Source organism: Halichoerus grypus, chromosome 1, assembly GCF_964656455.1.
Source record: "Halichoerus grypus chromosome 1, mHalGry1.hap1.1, whole genome shotgun sequence".
In the NCBI taxonomy this organism is placed as follows: domain Eukaryota; kingdom Metazoa; phylum Chordata; class Mammalia; order Carnivora; family Phocidae; genus Halichoerus; species Halichoerus grypus.
The window spans coordinates 160,878,581-160,903,794 of record NC_135712.1 but is presented as its reverse complement, the minus strand read 5'-3'; the positions used below and the strand labels follow the sequence as shown (position 1 = coordinate 160,903,794).

General features: G+C 44.6%; 1 protein-coding gene across 5 annotated transcripts; it reads left to right on the top strand.

Moving 5' to 3' along the window:
• Positions 1-776: 776 nt before the first annotated feature.
• HMCES (5-hydroxymethylcytosine binding, ES cell specific) lies at positions 777-25,108 on the top strand. 5 transcript variants are annotated; one of them, XM_078074470.1, is made up of 7 exons: positions 777-838; positions 1,498-1,703; positions 11,453-11,596; positions 12,065-12,190; positions 19,532-19,710; positions 22,828-23,020; positions 24,455-25,108. In XM_078074470.1, the coding sequence occupies exons 2-7, from the start codon at positions 1,521-1,523 to the stop codon at positions 24,686-24,688; spliced, it is 1,059 nt and encodes a 352-aa protein (XP_077930596.1). In that variant the 5' UTR covers positions 777-838; positions 1,498-1,520; the 3' UTR covers positions 24,689-25,108. The 5 variants fall into 5 exon arrangements, with proteins under 5 accessions (XP_077930596.1, XP_077930586.1, XP_077930590.1 ...); XM_078074460.1 differs by having other exon boundaries at positions 796-880; XM_078074464.1 differs by lacking the exon at positions 777-838 and adding an exon at positions 880-974.
• Positions 25,109-25,214: the final 106 nt, after the last annotated feature.

The following is a 25,214-nucleotide window of genomic DNA, read 5'->3' as shown; positions in this document are numbered from 1 at the left end:
TGCATCCTCACCATCGCCCTCCTTCTCTAGGTGATAAATGGAGCCCTCAGAGGGTTTGGGTGGATTATTTGGGCGTTCCCTAGCATGTGCACTGGGGTTTGCCTGCACCCAATTCAGTGAATGCCCAGAGGGGAAGAACAGCCCTTAGAGAGCACTCTGTTGGCTGAAGATGCAGAAATCCTTGGTTTATGTCCCAAGGGAGCAGGCTCAGAGGCCCCCCTCAGCTGCTGTTAAACTCAAGCCAGGTGGCTTTGCTAATTTCATGGCCGAAATAGGCCTGCAAAGCCTGTTTTTTAAAAAATCTAGGCCTCACCCTTAGAAATTCAGATTTGGGGGTGGGGAAGTAGTTGAAGGCCCTGGAAAGTCACATTCTGGTGCCCACTTAAGTATGAGAGTGACGTGTGATTCATGGACGTTTTCCTGATTCTCAATTTTTGCCCCAAAACTCTGAGGCGGTTAGCCTCACTGCGAAGTAAAGAGAATGTTTCCTGTTATCCCTACAACGACCCGGTGCCCTAGTCCTGGCTCTCGCTATACAGACAAGGGCACCTCACGCTCCCTGGGACACATCGAGGGTCTCTGCCAGCGCCGCGAGGGTGAGCCGGCCCCAGCCCGTTCTTGCGGCTAGCTCTGGGAGCGGACCCCGCAGGGGGAAGGGCGAAGATGGAGGAGAGCGGGGCTCCGGGTCGTAGCCTTCCCTTGGGGTCTTTTCAGAAGATTCGGATTCCAGGGCGCGCGGGACGCCGCGGGAACCTCCCGCCACTTGGGGGCGGGGCCGACCGCGCTGGGGGCGGAGCCTGACGCCAGAGCGCGGGCCCGCAGGGTCTGAGCGCCTGCGGTAGGAGAGCGTCGTGGGCTGCAGGGCGGAGGTGGACGTGAAGTGAGGCGGCATTGGCCGGGGGGTGGAGGGGGACTGGGGCGAGCTGAGTTCCGTGAGCGAGGAGGGCGGGCGGCCGGGCCGAGGTGGACGTGAGGTGAGGCGGGGCGGGCGGCCGGGCCGAGGTGGACGTGAGGTGAGGCGGGGGCGAGCGGGCGGCCGGGCCGAGGTGGACGTGAGGTGAGGCGGGGCGGCGGGGCGGCGGGGCGGCGGGGCGGCGGGGCGGCGGGGCGGCGGGGCGGCGGGGCGGCGGGGCGGCGGGGGCCCTGGCCCTAGGGAACAGGTCGAGTTCCCGCCCGGAGAGCCGGCCTCCTGGCGGCGCGGGCTGCAGTCCTGGAGGTTAGCGGGCGGGAGCCCCTCCCCCCGCCCGCAGTCGGTGCCCCGAGGGTGGGGGAGGAGAGTAGGCGGACCGGAAAGGGTCCGGCGGAGGCAGGGCGTGCTGCTCCAGCAATGACCGCAGGCCGCCCCCGTGGCTCTCTCGGCCGCCGGCTGAGCTGAAGAATGGCGCCTCGGGGCGGCCTGCCTCCCCGCAGTGTATCCGGTCTCGGCGAGGCTGGCACGAGCCGGCGGCGGGGAGACCGTGAGCTAGCGCGACCGCCCCGCCGTGCTCTCGTCTCCAGGCTGTGCCGGGCCGCGCGGGAGCATGTGCGGGCGCACCTCCTGTCACCTGCCTAAAGATGTGCTGGCCCGAGCGTGCGCCTATCGGGACCGGCAGGGCCGGCAGCGGCTCCCCGAGTGGAAGGACGCCGACAAGTACTGCCCCTCGTACAACAAGAGCCCTCAGTCCAGCAGCCCAGTGCTTCTGTCGCGACTGCACTTTGAGAAGGTAACCGCTGGTGTCTGTGCCGGGCCGGCTTCTGGGCCCGCAGGGAATGCTCATCCACTTGGGTTGGGTTTGGCGCGCGCTCAGCCTCTGCTCACGGGTTCTGACCCCCCGTTGAGAACCACTCCGGACCTCACTGCAAAGAGAAGTTTGATCGGTATCTTCTTATCTTAGAAGATGATGCCGTGGGGTGCCTGGGTGGCTCAGTCGTTGGGCGTCTGCCTTCGGCTCAGGTCATGATCCCAGCGTTCTGGGATCGAGCCCCGCAAGCGGGGATCCTGCCTCTTCCTCTGCCCCTTCCCTTGCTTGTGTTCCCTCTCTCGCTATCTCTGTCAAATAAATAAATAAAATCTTTGGGGGGGGGGAAACACGATGATGCAGTGTTCTTCGGGCTCATTTAAGGGTTCATCGGAATGCATGCCAAATTTATTTGAACCCCCCTATTTGAATACGCTTTTTAAGACCGCATCTTTCAAACCTCACCGATCATCAGGGTCATTTGAGTATCTTAAAAAAAAAAAGATTTCCTGCCCCTTACCAGACCAGATGAACCAGAATCTCTAGGCCTAGAGCAGGATTACCACGAGCTAATCTGAAACACCTCTGGGTTTCTTAACATGGAAGTTTCTATTTTTTTCTGCTTCTGTTTATGTTTGTCTTTTACTGAAGCTAGGAACAGATGTGGTTGGTTTGGTTGTCTGAAGTTCAGTTGCCCTCATTGTTTCTATAGTATTTACCTCTGTAGTGTTGGAGTGACCAGTAGTTCATAATCATGTTCTGGTTCTTTATCTCCTGAATGTGTGTGTGGGCGTGTGTGCCTGCACGTGAGCACCAGTGCTAGTATGCAGTAAATAAAATGCTTAATTCCAGAAATGAATGGTTTCTCCATGTCTTAAGCATTTTATTTTATTTATCTTAAGATTGTATTTATTTTATTTTTTTAAGATTTTATTTATTTATTTGACAGAGAGAGACACAGCGAGAGAGGGAACACAAGCAGGGCGAGTGGGAGAGGGAGAAGCAGGCTCCCCGCAGAGCAGGGAGCCTGATGCGGGGCTCGATCCGAAGACCCTGGGATCATGACCTGAGCCGAAGGCAGACGCTTAATGACTGAGCCACCCAGACGCCCCAAGACTGTATTTATTTTAGAGAGACAGCACAAGCGGGAGGGGCAGAGGCAGAGGGAGAGAGAGAGAATCCCAAGCGGACTCCACACTGAGCGAGGAGCCTGACGGGGCTTGATCCCAGGACCCTGAGATCAGGACCCCAGCTGAAACCAAGAGTCAGATGCTCAACTGACTGTGCCACCAAGGCGCCCCTCCATATCTTAAGCATTTTAAATGCCCTTGGTAGGTTATTAAAAATCATGATTGTTTCCATCCTGGATTTTTATTTTATTTGATCTGTAATACTTAAATCACTTTATAAAGTCAATTGTACCCCTGCTACTTATCAGAATTCTTGTGATAATATTGTAGTCAAGGTTCATTTCTATATTATTTGAAATAAGCATACCAAATAACACGATCTTTTTGGTTGAATGAAGCCATATACATGAAATAGTTTATTCTTGAGCTGTTTTTACTGAGTGCATCCTTCCCTGTTGAAACTAAAAAACTTTTTAATGAGAGGGAAATCAAAATAAACAGGTATCATGGGGAACCTTAACTGGAAAAGAATAATAAAACATGTTTCAAAAGAAGGCCTAATTGAAGTGAAAAGAGAGACGGATTAAATGTATGTGCCTTTTTTAGCCTTGGTTCTCTCTATATCACGTCTTTAGAATTATAGAATGAATGTTAGCTGGAAGAAAAATTTAACAGATGTAAAGACAGAAGTGTAGAGATATTGTGACTTGTCTTAGGCTATCCAGTAAGTGGGGACAGAGCTGGGACTGAGGTCCAGACCACTTTCCGTAACCACTCCAGTGGATGCTTCCTGGAACTAGGAATGGAGAAGGTGGAGCTCCTAGCAAACATAGCTTCCCTCCCTTTCCATCAGTGGTATGAATTTACTAATGTAGTGTTTTGACTCCACATCGCTAATAAATTTTGTTAAGATTGCTGGGGTTTCCTAATTTTGATAAATAAGGTTCCGTTTGTCTCAAACCTATAAGTTGTAAAACAAAATTAGAATCATTTCAGCTGATCATTAATATGTATCAGTGGCCAGCACATGTGTATAGATTGCAGCATTTGCATTTGAAACCACTATTTGCAAATTACTTCCTCTTTCATTTATCTACCCCAGCTCTACCAGCTGTTCTGGTCACAAGTCCAAAAGGGTAGAAGGAAAAGATGACTAATATTGAGCAATATTTTCAGTATTTTGGCTTCTCAGCCATTTTCTACTTACTGTTCCCATTAGGGGGCAGCCTCATGTTTGGGTTTGGCTTAGAATTGTCCAGTGAACACACTAACATTAAAGGTGATGATCAGTGGGATTTGGAAGGTAGGATTTCTCAACCTTGGCACTCTTGACATTTTGGATGGGATGCTGTCCTGTGCATTGCAGAATGTTTAGCAGCATTACTGGCCTCTACCCACCAGATGCCAGCAGCATACCTCCCTTTCTCCCTGTTAGATCTTGGTGGTGGGGAAGGGTTGTCAAATTGCATGTTGAGAATGTCAAATTTAGAGTATTGTTGTTTTGCAAATTCCTGATTAGAGATCATTTAAATGACCATTCTATACTGTTACCTCATTTATGCTTTGGATAGGGGGCTCTTCTGCTTGGAAGGCACATTTGATTCTTGAAGAGAGGATTCACAAAAGCTGTTTTTCTTTGTTTTGTTTTGTTTTTAAGATTTATTTCAAAAGACAGAGCAAACACATGTGTGCATTAGTGTGGGGAGGGGCAGAGGGAGAGAATCTCAAGCAAACTCCCTGCTGATCACAGAGCCCAAAGCATTTGATCTCACAACTCAAGAGTTTTCAACCTGAGCCAAAATCAAGACCAATTGAGCCACCCAGGCGCCCCAAAAGCCCTGTACATTCTTTCTCTTTCTCCTATCTCACATGAGATTAACACTTGGATTTACATTCTCTACCCTACTTTAAACAGAAATAGTTAGGGGGGTCCCCAGAAAAAGAAAGATGAGACATAGCTTTCATGACGCAAGAGAAGTCATTTTAGGCCCCCAGCTGTTTTCTGTGATCTGTGTCCTACTGGCTTTGCTTGCCTAAGAACACTTTTTTTTTTTTTTAGGATTTTATTTATTGGGGCACCTGGGTGGCTTAGTTGGTTGGGCATCTGCCTTCAGCTGGAGTCATGACCTCTGGGTCCTGGGATCCAGCCCCAAGTCAGGCTCCCTGCTCAGTGGGGAGTCTGCTTCTCCCTCTCCCTCTGCCCCTTCCCCCCCACTCCTGCTCCTTGCACGCACGCACTTTCTCTCTTAGATAAATGGAAATCTTTAAAAATAAAAACTTTATCTATTTGAGGGAGAGTGTGCAGGGGGTGGGGGAGAAGAGGGGCAGAGGGAGAGAGAGGCTCTCAAGCCGACTCCCAGCTGAGCACAGAGTCTGACCTCACAACCCTGAGACCATGAACCCGGCCCACATCAAGAGGACTCTCAACGGAGTGAACTACCCAGGCACCCTAAGCTCACTTCTTGCAAAACTTCCCAGGAGGTGTCAGAATTAACCCACCAAAAAAAAAAAAAAAAAAAAATCTCAATAGTTAAGGATTTTAAGGGAACAAAGGGAATGCAAAACTAACAGTGTCTACCAGGTCAGGAAATAGCCTAACCTTATCAGAGACAAATCAGTGGTAAAACTCCCAGTGCTGTTTCAGAAGTAAACAAGGTCCTGCATTCCTTGCTTGAGATAATGATCCCAAGCCCCATCCAGTTTATTCCCGCTTCAGAGCCTGCGCATAGCCCCTTTACCCTTATCCTACAGTTACCTCTGCTTCATTATAATGTTAAAGCCTCTGCCCTAGTTGGAGCACAGGCTTCATTAACATAACATAAGATGCATTATAGGCAAGTTTTCAAAGTACGTCTGCGCAACCTTATGCCCACTTTTACAGGCGATGATAAAACTCCCCTTTCTGAATATTCATCCTAATCCTAAATAAAAGGAATGGACTCACCACACCCCCATCTTCCCTTACCCCCATCTTATTTGCTGCAAATAAAGTTTACTTTGTGTGACAACTCCACCTGGTATAGTCTCTGTAACTCACCAAGGAGCAAATTCATGTTAAGTTCAGCTATGCTACCATTTCTTCCAGGGTAGTCTTTTCCTTACTTACAGTGCATGCTCATTAATTGCCTTTGTTTTTCCTGCCTCTTGGCATACAATATAACCAGGCTTCCTCTGTCTTTAAGGGGAAGAATACACACACATGTATACATATATATACATACACATATATATACACACACACACAGTTGATCCTCATTATTTGTAGATTTCAAGTTGCAAATTTGCCTACTTTCTAAAATGATTTGTATTCCCCAAAATAATACTCATGTTGCTTTTGAAGTCATTCATGGACGTATAGAATAGAGGAAATTGAGTCACCCAATGTACACATTCCCAGCAAAGCTCTACCTTCTTGTTTTAGCTCTTACCTTGTAAACAAGTACCCTTCTTGGAGTTGATTTAGTGCTATGTTTTTTGCATTCCTGTGCTTTTTGTTGGTGATTTCACTGTTTAAAATTGTCCCCAAGCATAACGCTAAAGTGCTGGTTTGTATTCTTAAGTGCAAGAAGGTTGTAATATGCCTTACAAGGGAAAAACATATTAGATAAACATCATTCAGGCATGAATTACAGTGCTGTTGGTCATGAATTCAACATTAATGAATCAACTATATATATTAAAGTGTCTTTAAACAGAAATACAGAACAAGGTTATATACTGCTCAGTTGATAAAAATGTCTCCGTAGGTAGGTGGGAACCTAACCCTGTATTTCCCCTAAGAGCAGCAGTTCAGTATTCCAGTATTCACTAATTCAGTGTTTACAGTGACTTTGTAGAACCTAACTGCCATGAATAATGAAAATGGAGTGTGTATATGTGTGTGTGAGAGAGAGAAAGAGAAGGAGATTATCTGATAAGGCAAGATTTTGGAAGTAACAGGACAGGATTTTATAAGGAGCACAATGGAGAGATTAGCTTTAAACAAAAGGGAAGCCTTTTGGAGACAGTACCACCGCTGATGATTTTTATCTTAGAATTGTATCCTCTTGACTTTTCTCTTTCTACTCATTCTTTCTCATTCTACTTTCATTTCTCTAGGTACTTTTTCTTAGATTCTGTTTTCCTTCATTTCTCTGTTTTCTTTTTGTACCCCCAGGTTAAATCCTGTGTTTGATTTACCTTTTTTTTTTTTTTAAGATTTATTTTTTTTTTTGAGAGAGAGAATCTCAAGCAGACTCCCTGCTGAGCACAGAGCCCTATGCAGGGCTCAGTCTCAAGACCCTGAGATCATGACCTGAGCCAAAATCAAGAGTTGGATGCTTAACTGACTGAGCTACCCAGGAGCCCTGATTTACTTTCTAAGAAACTTTGTCCTCACAACCTTAACAATTACCTTCACATAGAAAATTTTACTGTTTGTTTTTAATTCTAAACTTAGAAAAATACTAAACTATAATCTGTGTGCTTATTTCATGTCATGCGTTTAAATGATCCTGCAAGGTAGGTATTGTTCACTCTATTTTGACAGATAAGGAACGTTGAGGGTCCAGGAAGTTGAGACTAGTCCAACCTCGTAAGTAGCAGAGATGGGATTTTTGAACCAGGGTCTTCTTGTAAAGGCTTTATTCTTTCCTCTATAGCAGGGGTTGGCAAACTGGTCCTCGGATTAAATCTAGCCCACTGCCTGTTCTTGTAAAGTTTTATTAGAACACAGCCACGCTCCTTCATTCTTTGTCTGCTTTCATAATACCAGTGGCAGTAGAGTTGAGTTGCTTGAGTCACTGCAACAGGGACTATATGGATTCACAAAGCCAAAAATATTTACTATCTGCCTTTCACAGAGAAAGTTTGCTGACCCATTATTTGTACTGTGCTGCCTCTCTCCTAAGCTTTAATTCCATATCTCTGAGTGCTTGTTGGACATAATAAATAGCTGTGTTGGATTTTACTCTAGTGACTTTAAACAAACTTTTTGTTCTGTTCACCAGTGAGGGATGAGGACAGAGCATTACAGGTGTGGTTTGTCTCTTCCCTGAAGTCTGAGCTTCACCTGAGAAGACCTGGCATTTGGGGCTAGAATCATCTAGAGCAGGAATGTTACAGAACACAAAAACATCCATTCATTTATCTGTTATCTATGGCTGCTTTGTCCCTGTAACAGTAGTTATATTATAGTTGCAATAGAGACTGTATGACCTGCAAATCTACAATACTTAGTATCTGGCCATTTCAGAAAAATTTGCCAGCCTCTGATCTAGAGGTATTTTCACTCACTTACCTGGCAATTGGCATTGGTTCTCAATTGAGGCTGTTGACCAGAACACTTGTGTGTGTCCTCTCCATGTAGCCTGGGCTTCCTCTCAGCATGACAGTGTTAGGGTGGCTGGATTTCTTACTTGGCAGCTCAGAGCTTCAGAAGGAGTGTCTCCGCAAGCGAGGAAGAAGCTGACACACGTTTTCTGACCTAGTCTTAGAAATCATATAGTGTCACTTGTGCCACATTATGTTGGTTACAAGTGAATCACGGCCCCATCCAGATTTAAGGGGAGGGAACATACACCTCCAGCTCTCAGTGAGAGGAGTGTCAAAGATTTTGCAGCCGTTTCTTTAAACTGCTATAGCTACAGACTTGAAAATAAAACAAAGAACTGCTACAGATGTCCCACTATTATCTGAAATCAACACATCTTTCCCCAAATCAAGCCCCTCTTCAGATTTTTTTCTTTTGCTCATTCTTCTAGGCTTGAAAATTTAATCAGTCCTGTTTTCTTTTCCATTTACCATCACAATTTTGTTTTTAGTCTATCTTTTGGTGTCTTTTATTCTTACTGCCATCATGAGACCCACCATATCCTTACCCCCAGACTATCATGGTAGCACCCAGAGTGCACTCTTCTGCACACCATATAGAATAGTGTGTCTGTGTGTGTGTGTATGCACGTGCATGCACGCATAAGTAGGCGTTTTAATCTGTAGATTTAATCAAGTTCTCAAGGGGCCAATTACCCCCCAAATTTTAACAACCATGTGTTGGAGTCCCCCCAAGGGTACCCCCACATTTGGAGGTTCATTAGGAAGGACTCAACATATAAGGCATATTAAGGCTAAGGTTTGTTACAGTGAAAGGATACATAATAGAATCAGCAAGGGAAAAAGACACAACTAGGAATCTGGGAAAAAATCCATGCACAGGCTTCCTTATCTTCCCTCCTTCTGTGAGGGGGGATACACCAGGCATGTTCCTTCTCCAGCAATGAAAAATGTAGTAATGTGCAGTGTTTCTGCCCGGGGCAACCCATTAGAAACTGAAAGTCCAAGGTGGTTTTTTGTTTTGTTTTGCTTTGTTTTGTTCCATTTTGTTCTTAAGGATTTTATTTTAGGGTACTTGGGTGGCTCAGTCGGTTAAGGGGCCAACTCTTGATTTTGGCTCAGGTCATGATCTCAGTCCTAGGATTCAGCCCCGCATCGGGCTCCATGCTCAGTGGGGAATCTGCTTGAGGATTCTCTTTCTTTCCCTCTGTCTCTCCCCCTTCTCCGGCACGCACTCTCCTCTCTCTTTCTCAAATAAATAAATCCTTAAAAAAATATTTTATCTTTTTAAAGATTTTATTTATTTGGGGGAGAGAGAGAGGAGCACAAGCAGGGGGAGTGGGAAAGGGAGAAGCAGGGTACCCACTGAGCAGGGAGCCCAATGTGGGGCTCGATCCCAAGACCCTGGGATCATGACTTGAGCCAAAAGCAGACGCTTAACCCACCTATTTTTTTAAATAGGCTCCGCACCCAGCATGGGGATTGAACTCATGACCCTGAGATCAAGAGTCACATGGACTGAGCCAGCCCCCCGAAAGCCCAAGGTTTTTATTGGGTACTCTGCCTAGCAAGCACCAAAATTCCAGACTCTCAGAAGAAAAGCAGATGCTAGGCATAAACCTCATTTTTGCACAGACTAGACACAGTAAACCGAACCATCCTTATCAGTTAGGAAAGGGGGAAAACTCAAAATCCAAGTTCCCAGATGCTGAGGGCCAACCTTGTAAGCAGGCCCTCCAAAAAATAGCATCCTCAGGCTTGCTATTATATTACTTTGCTGCACAAAACAACTTCCTACACATTCTTGACATTGCCTCTTTGTTCATTTAATTTTTTTTTTTTTTTTAAGATTTTATTTTATTTATTTGACAGAGAGAGAGAGAGAGACAGCTAGAGAGGGAACACAAGCAGGGGGAGTGGGAGAGGGAGAAGCAGGCTCCCGGCCGAGCAGAGAGCCCGATGCGGGGCTCGATCCCAGGACCCTGGGATCATGACCTGAGCCGAAGGCAGACGCTTAACGACTGAGCCACCCAGGCGCCCCTCATTTAATTTTTTTAAAGTTTGTTTGCTTTTAATAATCTCTGCACCCATTGAGGGGCTCAAACTTACAACCCCAAGATCAAGAGTCACGTGCTCCTCCAACTGAGCCAGCCAGGCACCCCTGTTCATTTAATTTTACATCTGGTCTTCCCTCCCATCTCTTTGTCTGAATTCTGTACCTCTTGTGGGATCTAATTAAAGAACCACCCCACCCCACCCCTGTCTTTTTGCTCCTTCTGAGGAGTTGATAACTTATCCATTCCATCTCTCACAGATCACTCTCCACTGAACTCCTTTGCTGCTCTTCATCTGTATCACTTATATGGCCATTAGCCTATTGTATCTCAAATTATTAATATTTTTATGTCTTTGTGGCCTTGCATGTTATCGTGCAAGCCTTTTGAGGTTAAACACTTTTGCATGTGCCCCACGGCACCCTGTGCATGCCTTGATCATAGCATGTACCTCACTGTATTATCATCGTCTGTGACCTGTGCTTCTTGAGAGCTAGGACCACATGAACTGCTAGGCCTAGCACTATGTCTCTCTCATAGGAGGCACTAAGTAACTGTTTATAGACTAAACTTTGTATCCCCCACCCTACCCAAGCAGTATGTCTTACATTCTAATAAATGCTGAAGACCTCAAGTTACTCACATCGTGATAAATCATTAAAATTGTTTTCAAGGGATGCCTGGGTGGCTCAGTCGGTTGAGTGTCTGCCTTCGGCTCAGGTCATGATCCCAGGGTCCTGGGATCGAGCCCCACATTGGGCTCCTTGCTCAGCAGGGAGCCTGCTTCTTCCTCTGCCTGCTATTCCCCCCTGCCTGTGCTCTCTCTCTCTCTGACAAATAAAATCTTAAAAAAAGAAAAAGAACTCTTGGGTCGCCTGAGTGGCTCAGATGGCTGAGCGTCTGCCTTCGGCTCAGGTCATGATCCCAGCATTCTGGGATCAAGCCCCACATCGGGCTCCTGGCTCAGCGGGGAACCTGCTTCTCTCTCTCCCTCTGCCTCTCCCCCTGCTCATGCTTTCTCTCTCTCTCTCTCTCTCTCTCTGTGTCTCAAATGAATAAATAAAATCTTAAAAAAAAAAACAAAACTCTTAAATAAATGAAATAAAATCGTTTTCAAGTAGAATCTTTCCCTTTTAATAATCTGTATTTTTTGTATTTCATTGTAATGTAATGCATGTGCTACATTTGGTTTTCTAAATTTCATTATCTCCTCACTGGATCTTAACCTTTTCCATGACAGGGTGCAGACTCATCTGAACGTATCATTGCTCCCATGCGATGGGGATTGGTCCCATCTTGGTTCAAAGAGAGTGATCCTTCTAAGCTGAAGTTCAACACTTCCAACTGTCGTAGTGATACCATAATGGAGAAATGTTCCTTCAAGGTAGGTAGCAGGTCTAGGGAAAAGGCACATACTCTGTTCTTTTTTCCAGCAGAGCTGTTAGTGCCTTATATACCTGAGAAATACAATAAGGTTCTCCTGGGAAGTGTGTTCCCAGTTGCTAATAATGTTGAGTACTGTTAATATATATTACTGCATAATGAGTCATCCTGAAACTTAGTGGTTTAAAACAAAACTATTGTTATTTCTCATATTCTGTAGGTTGACTGGGTTCAACTAGACTTTTCACTTGGAGGTTCTCATGCACTTATAATTAAATGCAGCTGGAGCTGGAGTACATTATTTAATCTTCAACAGCTGTGTGAGTGATGACTTTATGCATAAGAAAAGGGAGTTACAGAGAAATTAAATAACTGCTCTAAGGTCATACATTGGTGGACCTGAGATTTTAACTCAAGTCCATGACACATTCTGTCACTAAGACCCTATCTTACTCACATTTTCCCTCAGGTACCTCTCGGAAAGGGAAGACGCTGTGTCGTTTTAGCAGATGGATTCTATGAGTGGCAGCGATGTGAGGTTACTAGTGAAAGGCAGCCATACTTCATCTACTTCCCCCAAGCCAAAACAGAAAAGGTATTGTCAACAGCATTCACAGTAGATATTTGGAAAGGGCTAGAGAGGCTAATCCAAAGAAGGACATTTTGTTTCTTTCTTCATAGAATTTTTTTAAAAATAAATGCTTTATTAAGGTATAATTCACCGTAAAATTCACCTTTTTTTTTTTTAAGATTTTATGTATTTATTTGACAGAGAGAGAGACAGCGAGAGAGGGAACACAAGCAGGGGGAGTGGGAGAGGGAGAAGCAGGCTTCCCGCGGAGCAGGGAGCCCAATGCGGGGCTCGATCCCAGGACCCTGGGATCATGACCTGAGCTGAAGGCAGATGCTTAACGACTGAGCCACCCAGGCGCCCCATAAAATTCACCTTTTGTTGTTGTTGTTGTCAAAGATTTTATTTATTTATTTGAGAGAGAGAGAGAGCACAAGTAGGGGGAGTGGCAGGCAGAGGCAGAGGGAGAAGCAGGTTGGCCGCAGAGCAGGGGGAACCCGATGTGGGACTCAATCCCAGGACCCCGGGATCATGACCTGAGCCGAAGGCAGTCGCTTAACCAACTGGGCCACCCAGGTGCCCTAAAATTCACCTTTTTAAAATATGCAAGTCAGTGATTTTTTTAGTATATTCAAAGTTGTGCAACCATCGCTACTGTCTAATTTTACATTTTCATCACCCTGAAAAGAAGCCCCATATCCATTATCCATCACTCTCCGTTTCCTATTTCCCCCTGCCCAGGCAACCACTAATCTTTTGGTCTCTGTAGTTTTGCCTATATTGGACATTTAATATATTTAGAATCATACAATATGTGGTCTTTTGTGTCTGACTTCTTTTACTCAGTATTATGTTTTCAGGGTTGATCCATGTGGTATCGTGTGTCACTACTTCATTGCTCGTTTATGGCTTATCCATTGTATGGATAGGCCATGTTTTGTTTATTCATTCACCAGTTGATGGACACTTGGGTTGTTTCTACTTTTGACTGCTACAAATAATGCTGTTGTGGACATTGATTTACAAGTTTTTGTATGAATATATGTTTTAATTTCTCTTAGGTTTATGCCTAGGGGTAGATTCGCTAGGTCACATGGTGACTCTATATTTAACAATCCCCTCATAGAACTCTCATTTTAAGGGGCGCCTGGGTGGCTCAGTCAGTTAAGCGTCTGCCTTTGGCTCAGGTCATGATCCCGGGGTCCTGGGATTGAGTCTCACATCGGGCTCCCTGCTCAGCAGAAAGCCTGCTTCTCCCTTAACAGCTGCCCCTCCCCCTGCTTGTTCTGTCTCTCTCTCTCATACAAATAAATAAATAAAATCTTAAAAAAAGAATTCTCACTTTAAGACAAAAAATTTAGCCTGTTCACATAACGTTATAAGGAAATTGAAAACAAATTAGACATGCCAGCATGTTTTCATTTTAATCACATTTATTGCTTTGATACTGCTAAAGCCTTTGCATTCTCATCACAGTTTGCTTCATTAAAATTGGGAATTATTGTGGGTGGGGAGATGGGGTAACTGGGTGATGGGCATTAAGGAGGGCATGTGATGTGATGAGCCCTGGGTGTTATATGCAGCTGATGAATTACTGAACTCTACATCTGAAACTAATGATGTTACTATATGTTGGCTAATTGAATTTAAATTTTAAAAAATTGAGAATTATTGGGGGCGCCTGGCTGGCTCAGTCGATGGAGCATGCGACTCTTGATCTCAGGGTTGTAAGTTTGAGCCCCACTATGGGTGTAGAGATTACTTAAAAATAAAATCTTTAGCAGCACCTGGGTGGGCTTAGTAGGTTAAGCATCCAACTCTTGGTCTCAGCTCAGTTCAAGCCCTACATTGGGCTTCCCGCTGAGTGTGGAGCCTACTTTAAAAAAATAGTAATAAATAAAATCTTTAAAATAAGTAAATAAATTAACGGTCAGAATTCTGGGGCTTCTTTCTTAAGGGAACCAATCCATAAGATTTCTAGTGCTTAGCTTTTCCGATTAGAAATTATATATCCGAAAAGAGCATTTTCCTCTGGCACTCTTCTTGAGAGACTTTTAAGCACTTGTGTGGATTAAGTAGGATGGCGTGTTCTCAATTCTATCTAATTTTTCTTCCCTATCAAAATGTATCTGGGGGCGCCTGGGTGGCTCAGTCAGTTAAGCATCCAACTCTCGATCTTGGCTCAGGTCTTGATCTCAGGGTCTTGAGTTCAAGCCCCACACTGGGCTCTAGCTGGCCATGGAGCCTACTTAAAAATGTATCTGTTTGTTCAGTGGACATTTATTAACCATATACCATTGTATATGGTCCTGCTGCTAGTCTCCTGGAAGTTCAGAAGACATGATTTCTATCCTTGAAGCTCGACTGCCAAGACACCCAAGCCAACAGTCACAGGCTAATGCTCAAGGAAGGCATGCTTGTAAGGTTATGGGGACATAGAGGAGAGCATATAACTCAGACTGGGGCATCACAGAAGGCTTCCTAGAGGAAGGAATTTTGTGGTGTTTAGAAGATTTACATTTGATATAATTATCAATCTGATGGGGTTAAAAATTCACTATTTTGCTAGTTGTTTTCTGTTTCATTAGCTTTTTTTTCCTTTTCTCATTTTTTTCCTGGCTGCTTTTAAATTGAGTACTTTTTATGATTCTATTTTGTCTCCACTGTTGGCTTATTATTTTTACTTCTTTAAAAAATTTTTTTTAAGATTTTATTTATTTAGGGGCGCCTGGGTGGCTCAGTCGTTGGGCGTCTGCCTTCGGCTCAGGTCATGATCCCAGGGTCCTGGGATTGAGCCCTGCATCGGGCTCCCTGCTCAGCAGGAAGCCTGCTTCTCCCTCTCCCACTCCCCCTGCTTGTGTTCCCTCTCTCGCTGTCAAATAAAGTCTTAAAAAAAAAAAAAGATTTTATTTATTTATTTGAGAGAGAGTGAGTGAAGAGAGAGAGTGCGCACAAGCAGGGGGAGCAGCAAGCAGAGGGAGAGGGAGAAGCAGGCTCTCCACCAAACAGAGCCCAATGTGGGCTTGATCCCAGGACCCTGGGATTGTGACCTAAGCCAAAGGCAGACACTCAACCGACTGATCCACCCAGGCGCCTCTAAAAAATGTTTTTGATAGCTGCTCTCTAGGATACATTTTATTTTTATTTTTAAGATTTTACTTATTTGTCAGAGCGAGCACAAGCAGGGGGAGCGGCAGGCAGAGGGAGAAACAGGCTCCCGCTGAGCAGGGAGCCCGATGTGGGACTCGATCCCAGGACCCTGGGATCATGACCTGAGCTGAAGGCAGACGCTTAACCGACTGAGCCACCCAGGCGTCCCAATAGGATACATTTTAAATTAATAATCTGCATTCAAAGAATAAACTGCTTCTTGTGTAGTATAAGAACTTTATAACAGTATATTCCTGATTCCTCCCGTCTTTTGGTATATTGTCATAGGTTTTACTTTTTCATATGCTATAAACTCAACAATACATGCTACTATTTTGCTTTAGTCAATTATATTTTAGAGTGATAAAAAATAAGTTTTACATTTACCTTAATTTTTAGCCATTTCCATGGATCTTTACTTTTTGGGTAGATCCAAGTTTCTATCTGGTATCATATCCCTTAAGCTTAAAGAACTTCTTTTAATACCTCTTGTAGTAGGGCGCCTGGGTGGCTCAGTCGTTAAGCATCTGCCTTCGGCTCAGGTCATGATGCCAGGGTCCTGGGATCGAGCCCCGCATCGGGCTACCTGCTTGGCGGGAAGCCTGCTTTTCCCTCTCCCACTCCCCGTGCTTGTGTTCCTGCTCTCTCTCTCTCTCTCTCTGTCAAATAAATAAATAAAATCTTTAAAAAAAAAAATACCTCTTGTAGTGTAGGCCTGCAGGTAATGAATTCTATTTTTGTTTGTCCAAAAAACCATCTAGTTCATTTTTTTAATCATCATGATTCTCTTTATGAGCTATAACTTACATTTAATAAAATTCACCCTTTTAAAGTGTATAGTGGTTTTAGTATTCAAAATGTTGGGTAACCATCATCACTGTCTAATTTCAGAACATTATTATCACCCCAAAAAGAAACCTCATGCCCATTTTTTAATTCAATTAGCCAACATACAGTACATCATCAGTTTCAGATGTAGTGTTCAGTAATTCATCAGTTGTGTATAACACCCAGTGCTCATCACATCACATGCCCTCCTTAATGTCCATCACCCAATTACCCCATTACCCCATCCCCCCACCCACCTCCCCTCCAGCAACCCTCAGTTTGTTTCCTAGAGTTAAGAGCTTCTCGTGGTTTTTCTCCCCCGTGCCCATTTTTAGTCCTTCTCTGCCCCCAGCACCTGGCATCACTGTCTGCATTTTTGAATGGTGTTTTCACTTTGTATAGAATTCTGGGTTGGCAGTTTTTTGGGTTTTTTTCCAGCACTTAAAAAAAAATACTCCATTGCCTCTGGCTCTTCTATTTCTTTTGAGAAGTCTACTGTAATTTTTCTCTTTTTTCTTCTGTTTGTAGTGTGTGCTTCTACCATTCCTCTTTGCCTAATGCCTTCAAGATTTTCTCTTTGGTTTTCAGCAGTTTGAATATGATATGTGTAGTTTTTATACATTGTGTGTTTGTGTGTTTGGCATGTTCTCTGAGCTCCCTCAGATCTGTGATTTGATGCTTTCATAATTTTTGGTAAATTTTCATACATCATATATTCAGGTATTTCTTCTTACCCATTGCTCTTCACTTTCTGGGATTCTAATTACACATATTAGACAATTTGATATTGTCCCATAGTTCTTGAATGTTCTCTTCTGTGTATTTTATTTTTCTCTGTGCATTAGTTTTGGGTAGTTTTTATTGTCAAGTCTTCTTTCTTACTTTGCCAAGATTTCTTCTCTGTTAATGTATATTGTCTACGTTTTCTACAAGAGACTTTAACATATTAATTAAACTTATTTTAAATTCCCTTTCTGATAGTTTTAGTATTTGGGAAAAGAAATATCTTTTTTTTTTTTAAGATTTTATTTATTTATTACAGAAAGAGAGAGTGAGAGAGAGAGAGCACAAGCAAGGGGAGCGGCAGGCAGAGGGAGAAGCCGGCTCCCCGCCAAGCTGGGAGCCCGATGCAGAGCTCGATCCCAGGACCCTGGGATCATGACCCGAGCCAAAGGCAGGCACTTAACCGCCTGAGCCACCCAGGCACCCCGGGAAAAGAAATATCTTGAGTCTGGTTCTGTTGATTTCTGTATCTCTTGGCAGTTCATTGGGTTTTCTGGCTTTTTTGTTTGTCTTGTAATTTTTGATTGATTGCCATACATAGAGACTGAGATAAATAATTATGTCTGGGAATGGATACACTTATCCTTCTAATAGGCCATTAGTGTGTGAGGTTGAGCCGATCTTATTAGGAGTTGAACTGGGTTTGTTGTTACAATTACCTTTACTCACTATAGGCTTTAAATTTCTCTGTGCCATCTTGTGTTCAGGGTAAGGGTGATTCTCCAGACAGTTTTTCTCAGTAGCCCTGCTTCTTTCAGCTGTAGTACCTCCCTTTTAGTCCCGTGCTTTGGAAAGGACCTCTCTATGCTCTTGCCCCTTCCCTAGAATTAGGCTGCTGTTCCTGTCCATGTGATGCTTGCTGATATAAAGGGTGGGAGAGTGTTCATTGTCTTCATACAGCCTCATTCTCAGGCAGATCTGTGGCCCTGGCTGTCAGGCTCAGGCTTTCTGAGGGATCCTACTCCTTCCCCAGGGGAGTAGAGGGATTTTTCATTTACCTTTCCCCAGACTCATTGGGTCTTTACCTGTATCTTAGGGGCAGTAGGCTTTATTACCCATACCCTGGCCCCTTAAGGCTTTTGCTCCTTAGAGGAGAAATGACTGGGTGAGGCTTTCATGCCTTTCCTGATGTAAGAGAGCTCCCCTCCTCTAGGCATGCACCAGCAAGGCAGGCTTTCTCTAGTCTCCTGCTCTGCCCCCGTCTTTCTTGTGAGCAGCTGGGGAAGTTGATGGAGAAGAACCAGCAAGCTGGGCGCCTGGGTGGCTCAGTCATTAAGCGTCTGCCTTCGGCTCAGGTCATGATCCCAGGGTCCTGGGATCGAGCCCCACATCGGGCTCCCTGCTCAGCGGGAAGTCTCCTTCTCCCTCTCCCACTCCCCCTGCTTGTGTTCCCTCTCTCGCTGTCTCTCTCTCTGTCAAATAAATAAATAAAATCTTTAAATTAAAAAAGAAAAAAAAAAAGAACCAGCAAGCTGATGCGAACTCCCCAGACATCCGCAGCTCCCAGGGGTTCTGGACTCTCAGGCCAGCCCATACACTGCTTTTAGCATTTTGGTAATAATTTTATCTGAATGAAGGCCTTGTCTTTCTCCTCTTGCCACCAGTCAGCCAGTACTTATGTCTCTATCTTCCCTTGGAGGCCCCTGTCTTCTCCTAAAGTTCATGCCAGTTGGTTGCCCAGTGACCTCAGTTTTCTCATGAGTTTAAGAAAAGTTATGATTTTGGGGGCGCCTGGGTGGTTCAGTTGGTTAAGCATCCAACCCTTGATATGATAGGTCTGGATCTCAGGTTCATGAGTTCAAGCCCCACATTGGGCTCCATGTGGGGCTTGAAAATAAAAAAATAAAAAAAGATAAAATAATAAAATAAAAATGAAAAGTTATGATTTTTGTAGATTATCTAGCTCTTTTCTTATTGTTAGGGTGGAGGGGGTACTCTTCCCAGCTTTCTGTATTCTAGGTCTTGAACTGAATCTTAAATGGCAAGTAGGAGCTGGCATGATGAGAAATGGCAGGACATTTTGGGCAGAGGAAGTTGCTCTGGCAAGATAAAAAGGCACGAAATTGCACACGGGCTTAATTTATAGATCGCTGGATTTGGTTCAAATTAAAATTATTTTATCTTTTAAGATTTTATTTATTTATTTGACAGAGAGAGATCACAAGTAGGCAGAACAGGCAGGCAGAGGGAGAGGGAGAAGCAGGCTCCCTGCTGAGCACGGAGCCTGATGCAGGGCTCGATCCCAGGACCCTGGGATCATGACCTGAGCTGAAGGCAGACGCTCAACCGACTAAGCCACCCAGGCGCCCCTCAAATTAAAATTATTAGTAAAAGCTAGAATGATGGGCTGGATTGTGGAAGGCCTGAATGCCCATTGGTGATGTTGGATTGTATTCTGAAAGCATTAAGGATCCATAAATCCATAGCTTCGGTGGGTACCTGCCATTAAACTTCTTACTTTTGGGACAGTGGGTCAAGAGGAGTTAATAACACACGGGCTGAAGTACTTGTAAGATGATTGCCGTGTTAAGTCTGTAGTAGTACCCCACCTGTGTGTAGGAGGGCGCTGCTGAGTATCTAATCTGCCATGTATTTTGCTTCCAGTCAGGTAATGTTGGTGCCGTGGACAGTCCCGAGCACTGGGAGAAAGTCTGGGACAACTGGAGGCTGCTGACAATGGCGGGGATCTTTGACTGCTGGGAGTCCCCAGAAGGAGAGCTCCTGTATTCCTACACCATCATCACAGTCGATTCCTGCAAAAGCTTGAATGACATTCACCCTAGGCAAGTCACAGTTCTTATCACTGGGTCCGAAAGGATTCAGAGGAGGGTTTGTACTCTGCTTTTAGATAAGTAGCTTTTGGATTCAGTGCACAAGTTTAGAGGGTAGCAGTTGCTTTGCAAAATACAGTTATGGTCAGTTTGGCTATAATATGACGTGCATTCCTAAAAGTCACTACATTGTGCCAGACTGTACAGTGAAAACCCAAGAACTTATGGGAAAAGCAGGGTTAGGGGGACAACACCTAAAAATTTATCAGGAACACGTTAAAAAATAGTAGGGATCTATTAAAAACAGTACCACAGTTGTCTACATAGATATTACATTAAATATGGCACTTTACCTTAGAAAGTTCCAGAATTTGCTTGTGGAAAATGAGTGTCAGAGAAATTGTAGCTTATAAGCTATCCTGAAATGGAGGGAAGATTACGCAAAATTTGTGCTCTTTTGTGGCCTTAAATCCTGGGGCATGTTTTTCTGCCTTTGAAATTTTCCTTCAAGGGGTGCCTGCGTGGCTCAGTTGGTTAAATGTTTGTCTTCGGCTCAGGTCATGATCTGATCTCGGGGGTAAAAGAAATGTTGGGGGTGCCTGGGTGGCTCAGTTGGTTAGGTGTCTGCCTTTGGCTCAGGTCATGGTCTCAGGGTTGTGGGATTGAGCCCCATGAAGGGCTCTCTGTTCAGCAGGGAGTCTGCTCCTCCCTCTCACTCTCCTCTGTGCTCTTGCTCTCTCGTGCTCTCTCTCAAATAAATAAAATCTTTTTTTTTTTAAGATTTTATTTATTTGAAAGAGCGAGAGAGCACAAGTGGGGGAATGGGAGAGGGAGAATGGGCTCCCTGATCAGCGGGAGCCTGCTTCTCCCTCTCCCTCTCCCACTCCCCCTGCTTGTGTTCCCTCTCTCGCTGTCTCTTTTTCTGTCAAATAAATAGATAGAATCTTAAAAAAGAAAAAGAAATGTTCCTTCAAGGCATGCATTTATAATAGATATGTATTTAATCAAAATTGAACATTTTGATCCAGTGTATAGCCCCCTTCTGCAATTAACTACTTTATTAACTGCTGAAAATTCTTCCAACATTTTCATTCATGTTCATGTCTTCTCCTGACACTGAAAGCTTTGGAAATTCCATCACTGTTTGAAACCACCAAGCCATTCATTACTAGCACTCAGAGGAGCCACTTCTGTGGTATTTCAGATAGTGCATTCTCTTTTTGAGAAAGCAGTTTTTTCACTATTTGGCATTCAGTCCATATGATAAAGAATCTCTTCATTGTTTCTGTTTCTGTTCCTTTAGGCCTGATTGATACTGACTTCATGATACTTCTTGAAGTTGTTGCAGCCATAGACATTCCTTTTATTTTCACAGTGTTGTCACTGATGGATTCCTTTATGTCTGTTGCTAAGGAGATACCACATGTTCTCTTTTTACTTTGAAGATGCTCTAATAGTTCAGGCTTCTTGTCAGTACTTAAAAATTTTCCACCTACATGCACTGCTTCGCATGTTTTTTTTTTTTTTTTTTTAAAGATTTTATTTATTTATTTGACAGAGAGAGACACAGCGAGAGAGGGAACACAAGCAGGGGGAGTGGGAGAGGAAGAAGCAGGCTTCCCGCCGAGCAGGGAGCCCGATGCGGGGCTCGATCCCAGGACCTGGAATCATGACCTGAGCCGAAGGCAGACGCTTAACGACCGAGCCACCCACGTGCCCCTGCTTCGCATGTTTTGAGCTACAAAGCTTTGACATGTGTGAGATGTTGAATGAAGAGGGTTTTTTATATAGGGAGAAGTTCACAAATGCAAAATAAGAGCAAAACACAACTTTGGAAGATAACGTGTAGTGAATCACAACACAGTAGCTGTCAGTGTTTGAGGTGTGTGTATGTGTGCATTCTGTGTGTTCCTAGAAGGCTCCGTTCAGCTGGGTGCAGTTGCCTGTGCGTTCACCTTGTGTTTCTCACAGACAAAACTATAAACACAAAATTTTTATTATGCTGAAATTGCTCTCTAATATAGCAATCACATTGGAACAGGCGACATTTTAAAAACAAGCATTAGCAGGGGCACCTGGGTGGCTCAGTTGGTTAAGTGTCTGCCTTCGGCTCAGGTCATGATCTCAGGGTCCTGGGAACGAGCCCCAGGTTGAGCTCCCTGTTCAGCGGGGAGTCTGCTTCTCCCTCTGTCTGCCGCTCCCCTTGCTCTTGCTCTCGCTCGCTCTCTCCTCTGTCGAATAAATAATCTTAAAAGAAAAAGAAAAAAAGTAAAGCGCTCCCAACGACTTCCATACAATGCAGAGATGCCATTCATCAGAAACTAAATTTTTTTTTAAGATTTATTTATTTATTTGAGACAGAGCTAGCGAGCAGGGGGAAGAGGCAGAGGGAAAGAATCTCAAGCAGACTCCCACTGAGCGTGGAGCCCGGTGTGGGGCTCCATCTCATGACCCTGAGATCATAATCTGAGCCAAAATCAAGAGTCAGACACTTAACCCACTGAGCCACCCAGGCGCCCCAGTTGTAAAGTATTTTTTAAAGTACATGTTTGATTTGTTGAAGTTACGACTTTTAATTATTAAAATAGATGTTCATGCATTTACCTCCTAAAATCAACTGTGCCACCCACCAGTGAATGTGTGGCATGCTTCACATTGGCCTAGGACATAAAACTGGAAGGTAAACATAGGATCTTTTCCTACTATCTCCAGGAGTCATCTTAGGCAGCAGCATCCTTGCTTTCTGAGGCATAGTTTCTTAGAGTTCACAATTATGTGAATAACTCTTTCTTACTGTAAATCTAGAGATTATTACTGATAGACAAATTGTCCCTTTAATTCTAGGCTTAGTTCTAGAAAGTTCACCAATCAGGATGTACACTGGAGTGCACTGGATCCAGTCATAGCACTATTCATTGTCTTTGCCATGAAACTTTGTAAGCTAGCTCTTCTAGGGTTGAATTTCATGCCCTGTCAAGTTGTGGTCAGGGGACACTTGGCAGCAAATCGGCACATGAGGTGTAGAGAGAGGACAAGCTTCTCCTTAGGATGATTTGTGCTGACTCAGGTCTCCCTTCTGTCCCTACCCTCCCTCTACCTCCCAGCTAATATCTCTACCTCACTGACTAGGATGCCTGCCATATTAGATGGAGAGGAGGAAGTCTCTAAATGGCTTGACTTTGGTGAGGTCTCCACTCGGGAAGCTCTGAAGTTAATCCACCCCACAGAGAACATCGCCTTCCATCCAGTCTCTTGCGTGGTGAACAACACCCGAAACAACACTCCTGAATGTCTGGCTCCTCTCAACTTACTGGTCAAAAAGGTAGGGGCCTGTGACTGACGGTCCTTTCTGAACTTTCTGTCTTCTGTCAGAATATCTTTTTCTTTTAGGATATGGCCTTTCACTATTAGCTTTAATTTAAACCTTCCAAGACTCACATTTCCTTATGTATGGCAAGGTTAAGCAGAGCGCTATTCTCAAAGCTGGCTGTGACTCAGACTCCTCAGGAGAGCTCTTTCAAAATATAAAATGTTGGACCCTATCTAGACCTATTGAGTCAGTATTGAGGGCTGGCTGGGCCTGGGCTTCTGTGTCATTAAAAGCTGCTTCAGTGAGTCTGATAAACCAAGGTTGAGGACTCCTAATCTAGAGGGTGACTGTAAGAAAGACAGAGGAGCCCTTGTCCATAACTGTATCTTTGTCTGCAACTGTGGAGTTTTTTTCTGTCTTTTTTCTGTACCTCTGCTTTCCCAACTACAAGTTGGAGGAGTTCCAATCCTTATACTCCTTCAGGAGGATTTGAGAACGTTCCTGCCGTGAACTTTAACTTTTTTTAGAATTGGCAAGGAAGGATCCAGTTGTATTTTGAAGGGAAGGTGAACAGGCCAAAGACCTTCAGTGGGAATAGAAGTTCCAGAGCAAAGGTTTAGGAATAGCAGCTGTTTCCAGGTGGCACCGAAGGACTTAAGTAGTGTTCCAAGAATAGACATCTTAGAATGCCTGAGACGTGTTAAGGACAATGATTACAAAACAGCTACCCCCCATTTTTCTGAAAGTTTCTAAATTTTCCATAGTCCGTGTCATCTTTTTTCTTTTGTCTCAGTTCTCTGCAAACTCCTGCAATCCTGATCCTTTTATTCATTAGATGTCTCTAAAAATGTAATGATACACATTCATTTTGTGCTGGACACTACCCCATTTCTGCCATGGTCTTTACTCCTGAAGAATTCCCATTCTGGACAAGTGGCATTATGGGAATTCAGAACCTTCCGTTCAGGGTTGGGCTGCAGGTGTGAGAGAGCAGGAGGGAGCAGTGCCAGTCGAGGAGTGGCACAGTGGGGAAACAGGTCAGCCTGTTCAGCCTTAGCTGAATCCTTAATCCTGGTGACTGTTTGAAGCCATTCCTCTCCAGTTTCATTTCCCAGCACTCAGCCTGGTCACACTGAATTATATCCTCTTCCGTGAGAATGCACCTGTTTGGAATGCCTGTCAGCTCTCTTTTCTCACTGACTGGTCCCACACACCTCGTCTTTGACGCCTGCTCTAAGAGCTCCTCCCTATCCCTTGCCCCCCTTGGAGCACACTCAGTTGCTCCTACCTTCTCCCCGCTCCTGACCAGTGGGCCCCATCTGGCTCTCAGTAATATTTTCCAAGCCTGGGTCAGTACCTAATGCCTCTTCCCGTTTCTTCCCTTGAAGTTGGCCTGTTCCCAAAAGTTTGAGCTGGGTGGTTTAAACATTTTCTTCTTTCTCCTAGGAGCTCAAGGCAAGTGGTAGTAGCCAGAAGATGATGCAATGGCTGGCCACAAAGTCACCCAAAAAGGAAGAGCCCAAAACACCCCCGAAGGCAGAGTCAGATGTGCCCCAGTGGTCCAGCCAGGTCCTGCAAAAGAGCCCACTCCCCACCAAGAGAGGAGGTGCAGGACTCCTGGAACGATGGCTGAAGCAGGAGAAGGAGGAGCCCGTAGCCAAGCGGCCTCACAACCAGTAACACCAGATTTTCAGACTAAGACTGCGATTTGCTGTACTAAATATTGTTGCTGATAACAGGTGCTTGTGTTGTATGTGTGTGGATTTGCGTTGGGATGAGGTCGCACAGTGTTACTTGACAGTTGTGGATTCATGAGTGAGTGGCTATCCTGGCTGCAACCAGGAACCCACAGTGGAGCAAATGGGCAGCCTGGGAAGAGTAGGGGACCACCACCATCAATAATTCATAGGGTCCTTTATACCTGGTATGACCGGTGGAGCCTTCTCTCAAAGCTAGACCTGCTGGCGGTTCTCAGCCCTGACCTGGTACTGCTCACAGAAAGCTGTTTTCTGCTCAGCTGTTGGGTTCTGTCAGCCTATTGGAATTAAGTTCTTAAAACATTGTATTTTTTTCTGAATAAATTATATTTGATAAACTGTTTACATTTCAGAAAATGCTGCTGCAGGGGAAATTCTGGATCTTACTGTTTTCTCCTGGCATCAGTCCTAAGGAATGGATTTTGTCACAAACATGGAGCACTAGGGCT